The 11,124-nt window shown below is 30.7% G+C and overlaps 2 protein-coding genes across 4 annotated transcripts; one reads left to right on the top strand and one right to left on the bottom strand.

Moving 5' to 3' along the window:
- Positions 1-2,061: 2,061 nt before the first annotated feature.
- On the bottom strand, positions 2,062-4,210 carry LOC100813531 (rust resistance kinase Lr10). The gene is made up of 2 exons (XM_003549256.5): positions 3,368-4,210; positions 2,062-3,279 (listed from the first exon to the last, which is right to left on the bottom strand). The coding sequence occupies exons 1-2, from the start codon at positions 4,098-4,100 to the stop codon at positions 2,189-2,191; spliced, it is 1,824 nt and encodes a 607-aa protein (XP_003549304.1). The 5' UTR covers positions 4,101-4,210; the 3' UTR covers positions 2,062-2,188.
- A 253-nt stretch (positions 4,211-4,463) lies between these two features.
- LOC100782182 (rust resistance kinase Lr10) lies at positions 4,464-8,725 on the top strand. Of its 3 annotated transcripts, none has more exons than XM_041010976.1 (5): positions 4,464-4,751; positions 4,938-4,981; positions 5,084-5,482; positions 6,480-6,539; positions 7,619-8,725. In XM_041010976.1, the coding sequence occupies exons 1-5, from the start codon at positions 4,582-4,584 to the stop codon at positions 8,689-8,691; spliced, it is 1,746 nt and encodes a 581-aa protein (XP_040866910.1). In that variant the 5' UTR covers positions 4,464-4,581; the 3' UTR covers positions 8,692-8,725. The 3 variants fall into 3 exon arrangements, with proteins under 3 accessions (XP_040866910.1, XP_006601168.1, XP_014625496.1); XM_014770010.2 differs by having other exon boundaries at positions 4,609-4,751; positions 4,862-4,981; XM_006601105.3 differs by having other exon boundaries at positions 4,467-4,981.
- Positions 8,726-11,124: the final 2,399 nt, after the last annotated feature.

Here is an 11,124-nt window from a genome sequence, read left to right as displayed (position 1 = left end):
AAAACAAACTTTAGTTCTTGTCAAAGGTACTATTCACTAGTCTTTGACTGACTTTTTCTGTAGTATTGTGTGTAAAAGGTAAATGAACAATTAAATTATAAGCAATCTCACTCACTATACCCATAATCCTTCCTCACTTTTGGACTTGTGGACTAGAAAAACTCAATAATTAAAGTCTGTGCCGTGAACCTTATTAATGCATCCATGTTTAAATTTCGAAGAATTTGTCAAGATTTTCTTGTATGTATGTGTCCAAAATATAATGCTACTCTCACTCGTCTCTCACTGCCATTATTGTTTGGAGAGACCCGTGGACCTTGACCTTGGAGTTAAATGAAATTGAACAAATCATAAAGCTAATTCTTGATAGAGTTAAACCCGAGTTGTATCAAATGAGCTATGAGATTCTCAACTAATTATTATTAGAAATAAATAATTAACTAATATATATATATATATATATATATATATATATATATATATATATATATATGTAGACAGAAAATATTTAATATAAAAAATCTTTAGCATAATATGTAGTTTCAACATTATTTTTTTTACCTGCAAAACAAAGAGTATATATTTATATAAAATGGATGGGTATAAGCTATAACCAGAATCTTAAAAGTTTCAACATTAATGTTTTCATTAAAATATAAATTTCTATCATTAGATTTTTTTATGAAATTTATGTTTTATATTCATTTCAGTGGCTTATTTTTTTTTAGAGTTGAAAATCAACGCTATAATTTGAAGAATTCATTTTAAAAATATAAAAAAGACAAGAAAATAAGCAAGAGAAAGACTAGGTGAGAGATAAAAATGTTAATAGAGAATACGTAAAATAAATGGTATAAATAATTTTATAAAAAAAAGAGTCTTCGAGGAGTATTGGATATTATATTTGGTAATTAATGTGCAAAATCTGCGATCAAACTAGAGCTGTGCATGAAGTTCATTCCTTGCATATTCAAAACTCATGGTGACCGCGCGCGTGCGTTCACTTAATGAAATGAACAAGAGAGGATCCTAAAGCTTTGTATTCTTGATAAAAAATACTTCCTTTATTGTTGATTAATATTCTTAATTCACTCTTCAAATAACATAATATTGACTAAGAGGAGTGGTATAATTTTCTTTCTTATGTGCGAATTTTCTTACAAATTTTGGTTTCCAAGTAATACGGACATCAATAATCAATTTCCTGCCATTTGCAGCAAATTGCTTTGTAGAAAAGTCGAAGGTTAGGAAATTTTCAGTAGATTTTCACACGAAAATATCCTCAAGCAATTTTATTTGTAGAAATTTTATTTCAAAAATTCTCAACTAGCTAGGTTTCCTGCAGGTTTCAAATCCTCAAATAGTTCTGCATGTAATTTTCAGGTGAATCTAAAATCCACAAGTAATTTTCCAGCAGATTATAAATCCCATATAATTTTCCTATAGATTTTAAATTCGCAAGTAATTTTCTTGAGAATTTAAAATATCCGCATCAATTTAATTTTTATTTTATTTTATAAATATTAATGCATGATTATGAGTTTTTAATATTAATATCCTTCAGAATTTGTTTAGGAAAGAAACAAATTTGATTAAAAAGTCTAGCCCTTGTTAAGAATAAATTTGGTAAACTCTTGTGTATTGTTTGATTTAAACATTTTCATATCTTGGTTTTTTATAACTCAATTTTATTTACAGACATGCTGAAAGCACAAATGAAAATTAAGTAAATGGAAAAATAGGAAATAAAATTGAGGTTCTGTAATTACCACCCAGATAGAAGACGAATTTAATACAAACTACACAACTACATGAATAATAAAATAATGAGTAATTCATTTTTTGAAGATGTAAATGTTCAATGTTAAAAATAATTGTTCACTACATTTAATTGAACTCCAGTGGGGTTTTTTTTTTTTTTTTTAAATCTTACCAATAGTAGTTTTCGATTTATTGACACCATTAAACTCTTATTTCATAATCATTTTTCATCAAACATATATATATATATATATATATATATATATATATATATATATATATAAAAGAATAATTGATTAATTATAATAATAATTTACTTTATTTTCATACATTTGATTCAAACACAACAATATTTCCTTGAGGAGAAAACAAAATATGTGTAAACACTAATCATCTCCCGTTGTAAATAAATCAATAAGTTAATTTCTCATTCTTGAATTACTTCCAATTCCAAAGGTAGTCTTGCCGAAGTCAATCCACTAGGAATAGTGGAAGTGGATGAGTGAAATGGATTAGGAGGAACAGTTAATAGGTCTTCCTCTTTACTTTCCAACATTTGTATGACAGATTTTATGGATGGCCGGTTCAATGGCTGCCACTGAATGCACCAAAGTCCAACAATTGCTAGTTTTCTTGCAATTTTAACATCACCTTCATCCTCAACATGGATATGTACATCTCCATGAACTAGGTCATGCATCCAATCTGGGTACAACACATGGAAATCTTCTGCAGAAGACGTGTCTACATTCTTCCTTCCTCCAACCATTTCTAACAACAACATTCCGTAACTATAAATATCAGACTTATAAGACACATTCCCAAAGTTTCTGGAGAAAACTTCAGGTGCAATGTATCCCAAGGTTCCCCTAGCAGCTGTCATGGACACCAAACTAGGATTCTTGGAACACAATTTTGCTAAGCCAAAATCAGAAATTTTTGGAGTGAAGTTGTCATCAAGTAACACATTGTGAGGATTGATGTCAAAGTGAATAATGGGATGGTTACAACCTTGGTGAAGATACCCAATCCCTTTAGCTATACCAAGAGCAATATTCTGCAGCTTCTCCCAGCCAAGGAAATTCTGCTTGTCATCTGGTGGAAATATGAAGCTTTGTAGTGAACCATTTGGAAAGAAATTGTAGACCAGAGCACGATGGATTCCTTCAGCACAATAGCCAAGCAAACGAACCACATTGATGTGGTGGATTTTGCCCATAATTTCCACTTCATTGATGAACTCTTTCCCTTCTCCCTCTGTATTATTGAGGATTTTCACAGCCACCAGAATCTCATTTGAAAGTTTTCCTCTGAATACAGCCCCATGAGCTCCTTCCCCTAGCTTCTCTTTAAAACCACCAGTGATTCTTTTCACATCAGCATAAGTAAATCTTGCAGGCTTTTCTGCCCTGTATTCCTCTAAGAACTTCTCCACCCTTGCTTGGTCCTCTTGTTTCTGTCTAAAATGGTATATGATCTTAAAAACGACAATAACCGCGAACCCCAAAAGAATCGAACCTGTAATAACAACAGTAGGAGACTTTATTAAAAAAGAAAAAAGAGGCAAAAAGACTAAGTGAAGTTGTGTGAAGGAGTTTGATCTAACCTGGTGCAGAGTAAATAAAAGATTTGGGAACATGAATAGTTTTTCGCTTGTCCTTGCAGTCGAAACATTCGATGTCACCTCTGTTGTTCTTCCATTTACATTTCTTGCCTTTTGCTTTGCACTGACTACAATTTGCTTCGGACCATCTTAAATCCAACGAATTTCGCTGCATCCCGTATGCCGAAACTGGCGTAACGATATCGAACATTTTGGTACAGGATGTTAGGTCCAAACTGAGCACACTGTCATCAAGATCAGAAACATAAATCGGACAGGAGATCATGTCTTGTGAGTCTGACAGTGACTGCTGGTAGTTTCTCAGGTGTTGATGCTCAACTGAAGAACAGTTGAAGAAGCTCAACTTACTTGTTTTAGCTTCATCGTCAAATTTGTAAGGATGAATAAGAGAATCGTTGATTTGCAGAAACTTGTGCGGAAGGCAATTTTCCGGGTCATTCAACACAATTTCATGATTTTCGTAGTTTATGTAACTGACTTGGAGTTTTACGGAGGAGAGAGCAAGCATAGTCTCATGTTTTTGAGTACAATATAGACAAAACCCCGGATAACCACATTCATCTTTAATTCCCTTGATGAGTTTGAAGGGAAATCTGATAGGTGGTTGGCCAGAGCCGCAAGACCATTCCCCACACTCATTGTTGCTGCTGCCACTTTTGATAAGGAGAAGGATTAACATTATTTGGAGGGGCAGCACACTAGGAAGCTCTGTCATCTCAGCAACGTGTGCTTTGTTTTCTTTTCGTGCCAGTTAGAAACACTGAATATTTAAGTTCATCGGTAGTTAAGTTGAGTTGAAATTAGCATGTGTCCCGTTGATCCACGCACTTAATGTTTTTATGCTTGAACAGATTTTATGTTTTTATTTTATTTAATTTTATATTGAATAATCAATTGCAGAAACCAGATAGAAAATGGGAAAACGCGGTTTCTCAGTCCAAGTCAACACATGTTTGGATCCTCGACGCGCTTAGGACATGACTTAGGTCATTAGAAGCAACAACTAGTAAATTGGAGGTGATTTTTGGGTAGATGTGACTTGGAAAACGTTATAAAAAAAAACACGTACTTGGTTATCAGTATTACCACATAATTTTGTAAAAGGAAAAAAATGTGTCCCTTATATATTTCAAGTCCGTGTTCTAAATTTAATATCTAACTTTGATTTTGTATGCACTTCAAACAGTTTGGGCGTCATGTGGAGAGAGAGAGCGTTATTGGTGATCCTGCTACTGCTTCTAGTCCAGCAAATTTGTGCTACCAAGAAGCAAGATCATGGTTGCCCCCTTTCTTCCTGCGGCAAAATCACCAACATAACTTACCCATTTCGATTAAAGGGCCACCCTAAAAGCTGCGGCGACAATAGGTATGAGCTAGCTTGTGAAAACAATGTTACTGTGTTACATTTGTACTCTGGAAAATATCATGTGCAGGCAATCAACTACAATAATTTCACTATCCGAGTGGTTGATCCAGGAGTCGATCAACAAACAAATTGCTCCTCCCTTCCTCGCTATTTCTTGTCTCGCTCCAATTTCACTGATACTTACAGTGATATTTACAACATGGATCCATACCAAGCTGGTCAATATTCAGGTCATCGGAATTTATTTATTTGTTATCGGTAAAGATTAGTTGTTAGTTTTCATTTATGATGAAATCCACGACTTTTTCATTCTCAATTCTTTCAATACTTAGGTCGTAGTAATTGGGACAGGCTTGCTTTCCAGCATATAGTGTATATGAATTGTAGCAATCCAGTGACTCAGAATGGGAAGTATGTGGATACTGCTTCATACGTCAACTGGGACTCCAAAGACAAGTACATATACGCTATTGCTGGTGACTTAAAAGCAGAGGACTTCCAAGTTGGTTGTCACGTAAAGCTGGTTGCTCTGACATCTTGGTGGGGTTTGGATACAAACAATTATTCCTACTCTGCCATGCACACGGGGCTAGTCTATGGATTTGAGATTTCATGGATGCGCCTCATATGTGAGCAGCACTGTCCAAGTAAACACGGCTGCTACTACTACAACTGCTTTTTCGACTCTGTCAGCCAGGAGCTTAATTATTGGGACGGGGATTCATTAGGGAGTGAGTGAAACTTAACATAAAAAGACTTTTTTATTCAGAGTGCTCTATGTTAATATGAATTCTTTTTTTTTTTTGTTAATATACGTGACCTTCTTGTTTTATGAAAATTAATGGTAAATAATATTTTTTATGGACCTAAAGGTTTAGCTTTAATAATCTTAACTTTTGGCCGACCTCTTTTAATTGCATACACTCGTACATTATGTGGTAAACGAATTAGTAACTTCTATTGTATTATGAATTTCTTCTGATCATCACTTGCAGAATTTAAAATATAATTTGGTGTATTTTTATTTTTTGTATTTACAAAAAAAAATTTAGTCCTTATGTTTATTTTAATTTTTAAGACACTTTTGAATAGTAAAAAAAATATTATCTAAAATATCTTAAGAACTAAAAATAAAATAAACATAATTTATAATAATTAAAAAAATGTTAAATTAGATGAACTAAGAATAAGCCTTTAAAATATTTGCCCCTTTAACATGCCCATTATTACTGTATTCATTTACTTTAATCATTGTCATTTTACTCATTTGGAACATCAACCAATTCGAATCATCCTACTTTTCTAACAACAATCTATGTACGCTATTTATAATTTTGTGGATTTTTCATGTCAACTTGAATTAATATTTTTATTTAATTTTTTTATTGAATTAAAGGATAATTATATATATATATATATATATATATATTTTAATTTCGTTAATTGATAGTCTTTTTCTTCAATTGACAAAAAATAATTTATTATTTTTATACTTTACCTATGTATTACCTACCCAAAAAAACTATTTTAACAATATTTATAAGAATCCGTGCATTAAATAAAACATTTACTATTTTTTCTTTTTAAAAGGAAAAAGAATTATTATTTTTAAATAAGAAAAGCCTGTTAAACTTGTCAATGGCTATAACCTTTATGAAATTATGCATATGGTCATCTTTGTCTAGTTGTTGAGATCAACAGGATTCTAAAATTGATATTTTCCTTCAGTTTTAGGTGATATACTGGGTACTTTAGGTGATATACTGGGTACCATTTTCAGTCTGGAAGGTATGCATCTTATCATCTTTACCTTTGCTTTAATTATGTACATAATGAAAAGAATTAGTTTTGATGCTTTATCACACGACCTTATTCAATAATATCCTCCACCTTAAATATACATGTGAGATTCACTAATAATTTATGGTTTAAATATATTTTGATGTCTAATAAATATTTAATTTTTTATTTATTTTATAATATATTCATGTTTTATGTTGAGTTCCTAATATAATTATATTTTTATTTTTTCTTCTTGATATTTTGTTTTAGTTTCGGATATATTAATAAATTTTGTATTTGTTCTCTAATAAATTAACGAATCTCTTTTTAGTTACGACTAATAATAAATGAAAAAAAATTTATCTGGAAATAAACATAAATTTTACTAATTTATCATAAACTAAAAAAATATCAAGAACCAAAAATAAAAATATTATTATATTAAAGACTCAATACAAAATAAAATAATATATATATATATATATATATATTAAAAAAACACAAAAATTCAATATTTATTAACGATAAAATTATATTTAATTCTTATTTCTTAAATATACATATATGTATGTAGAAATAATTTAATACATATATAAATGAATCCATTTGGTTGTATATGTAACAAAACCAATGATTTTGTAGTATATATAAAATCTTCTAATAAACATAAAACAATAAATTAGTCCCTAAAATTGGCATAACTATTTATTTTGATTCTTTTGCAAAAAAAAAAATAAATTAGTTTTTAATTTTGACAACCATTAGCCAATTTGGTCTTAAATGCACTTTAATGTTAAAGGAAAAATTTACTTATACATAGCAACGTCAACAACCAAATTGATTAATATTTGTTTAAGATAGAAATTAAATAAGTGCAAAAAAACTAGAAATTAAATCTGCTTTATGTTTTTGTAACTATCTAAATGGATGTGCATAGTATCAATTTTATGAATCAAATTGTTTTTTTTTTCAAGTCAAATTGATCTTTTAATTTAACAAATTACTTTATTTCATTTTATATTAACGATGTAATCAAATGATTCTTTACCATGATCTTTATTCACTCAAGTAAAATTTTCTTGCAGGTTTAATTATGTTAATTATGTTATGGGCATGGAAAATTTTGTTGACAATGCCACTGTTTATTGTGATTTTGACGTGTAAATGGAGAAAAAGACATTTGTCAATGTTTGAAAGTATTGAAAATTATCTAGAACAAAATAACTTGATGCCTATTAGATATTCATACAAGGAAGTTAAGAAGATGGCGGGAGGTTTTAAAGACAAGTTGGGTGAAGGAGGATATGGCTCTGTGTTCAAGGGAAAATTGCGTAGCGGGTCTTGTGTGGCAATAAAGATGTTAGGTAAATCAAAAGGAAATGGCCAAGATTTTATTAGTGAAGTTGCAACCATTGGAAGAACATATCATCAAAATATAGTACAATTAATTGGATTTTGTGTTCATGGGTCAAAACGTGCTCTTGTCTATGAATTCATGCCCAATGGATCTCTTGATAAATTTATTTTTTCCAAAGATGAAAGTATACATTTAAGCTATGATAGAATATATAATATATCAATTGGAGTGGCTCGTGGAATTGCTTATCTCCACTATGGGTGTGAGATGCAGATTTTGCACTTTGATATCAAGCCCCACAACATTCTACTAGATGAAAACTTCACCCCAAAGGTCTCTGACTTTGGATTGGCAAAATTATATCCAATAGATAATAGCATTGTCCCAAGGACAGCAGCAAGAGGAACAATTGGATATATGGCTCCAGAATTGTTTTATAATAATATTGGAGGAATATCCCATAAGGCTGATGTTTATAGCTATGGAATGCTTTTGATGGAGATGGCAGGCAAGAGGAAAAATCTAAATCCCCATGCAGAGCGTTCAAGTCAACTTTTCTTTCCCTTTTGGATTTATAATCATATTAGAGACGGGGAAGATATAGAAATGGAAGATGTCACAGAGGAGGAAAAGAAAATGGTAAAGAAAATGATCATAGTTGCACTTTGGTGTATACAATTGAAACCAAATGACCGTCCCTCAATGAACGAAGTAGTCGAAATGCTTGAAGGAGACATTGAAAACTTAGAAATACCTCCAAAGCCAACTTTGTATCCAAGTGAAACGATCACAAAAAATTAAAAAATCAAGTCTATAATGAGATAATATCGAATTATTTCATAAGTTCTTATTATTCTATATAAATTAATCCCTTGGTAAAGTACACTATTTTGACAATACACGATAAACATTTATTTGCTTCTCATTATTGTTTTGAACACTTGTCCATTCATAATAGTTCACTTGTTTTTATCATTTCCTATTATTTTACATCTCAAATGTTTAAAAATGAGTTATCAATTTTTTTTCTAAGTTTCCAAATATGGAATCATGGTAGAACTCACTTTACTTATGATGATATTCACAAATTTTACTGTAAGATTATATTTCACAACTAGAGAAGTGAGATTCTACATCGGTTATTTGAAGTATACTACATCGGTTTACGACCGTCATCATAAGGAACGTCATAAAAAGGGAAAGCCTATTCTACGACGGTCGCGAACGACCGTCTTAGAATGATTAGCATTCTACATCGGTCATCTCAGAATCGGTGTAGAATGCATTGCACTCTAAGACTGTCTTTGACACATGACCGTCTTAGAATGATTAGCACTGTACATCGATCGTTTCAGAACTGACGTAAAATGCTTTTATTTTTATTTTTTTAGTTTGAGCTACTTTTTTTTTTTTACAAAATTGAAAGCTAGGTTCAAATACCTGCAATAAACACGTGAGAATATAAAATTAATTAAATTTTATACAATGAAAGATAACAATATATAAATTCAAGATGGTACATATTAACCAAACAATATATAAAAGATAACAAGTCAAATATTTCCTTTGACCCTTTTCCAATCTCTTTCACTGCTCCCCATAATATTTATGGGTGTAGGTATCCCATATACTTGGTCCCCTACCACCTTTCGTTGGTGCACCTTCAAACTATATACATATATACATTAATTTCACAATAAGCACAACACAAAATCAAAATCAAGCATGTCTCATTAATGTTCGAGGCCCAAGGACTAGAGGCCCACATGTTCTAAGGAGTCCTCAATTGAACAATTTATAATCCTGAGCTTGAAAGATGTAAGTGCTTATTATACTCATCAATCAATCCAAAAAATTCACTTCCTCTCAAACATTTAAGTTAAAAGATAAGGGTGTTTGTTATGTTTACTCTATCTATCTAAGTAGTCCAGCTTAAAAAAGTCGTAAATAAAGTATTACCTCCTCCCCCAAAACACCCACAACTGAAAAATGTAAGTACAGAATTTTCCTCAATTTATAAATCTACATCTATATCCAAATTTGCCTGTATCTCAATTCTCACCTACCAGCCACATTTACATCTACATTAATACCAAGAATTTAAAAAACAACCATTTCAAGTTCATATTCACACATGCACGGATTAAAAACTTTATTTAACATATTGAATATTAAAAAATTGTAGACTTATTCCCATGAGGATGGAAATCATGGAATAGTTTTAAACCTTAGACAGATGCACAAATTTACAATTGGTTTCCAGAGTATCAGCATCACGTTCAATCACGTGGTAAGAAGCAAAGTTTTCACAAAGTATTGATGCATATCAAAATTTATGGGGTTTGGTCCCCAACTTCACATAATCTAGTATTCCTAAAACAACAATATAGTAATAAACACTAACAATTTAATTATGTGTCCTCATCATAATTAATGAATAAAATTAATTTTAAGCAACAATTAATTTTAATGAATAAAATTATAGATCTGACCTTGGCCTGCAAGTCATTACCTGCAGAATGCAGAAAAGATTCATGAAAAGATCTGACCTTGCGCAGGAAGCTGTAAACTAACTATTAATGAATAAAATTAATTTTAAGCAACAATTCAAGATTAATTTAAACTTCAATCTTAGTACAGGAAGCTGTAAACTAACTATTTCTACCAACAATCATAATATAGTAACTTTAAAGTAACCCAATACTTCACCCTATCTCCAAATTCCTTAAAACAAAGTTCCGCGTAGTCTTGAAAATCATTTCTGAAAATTAATCATAGATTATGACATTAAATGTTATAAAAGAGTCAAATTTTTTAATTACATTTAAATCTAATACGAAAAATAAGGAAAATGAAAAAAGAATTATCATTTTTAACACATGTGGTGATTAATTTGTATATACCATTCAAAAATCTTTGTCTAAAATGTTAGCTATAATTCAAATAGAAAATTAAATTTTGTATAACTCACATAATGCGTGGATTTAAGAAGCCACCTTATTCATCTTGCAAAGCTTGGGGAAGATCCCAATGAAAAAGGGTCACAAATGGTTGTAAGCCTATGATGTTGAACTTAGTCAATTACCATTATTTTCAACTACCCAAAGAAAATGTTACATGCAAACTTCAATTAAAAAAAATATATAGTAAAAGAAATAATTAATGCCAAATACAATAAGACTCTTGAAGCATAATTAAGGAATGAAACTATAAAGCTTTAATCACCATCCATGT

Source organism: Glycine max, chromosome 17, assembly GCF_000004515.6.
Source record: "Glycine max cultivar Williams 82 chromosome 17, Glycine_max_v4.0, whole genome shotgun sequence".
Taxonomy (NCBI): Eukaryota; Viridiplantae; Streptophyta; class Magnoliopsida; order Fabales; family Fabaceae; genus Glycine; species Glycine max.
Note: the sequence above shows the minus strand (reverse complement) of the source record. Positions and strands in the feature narration are given on the sequence as shown.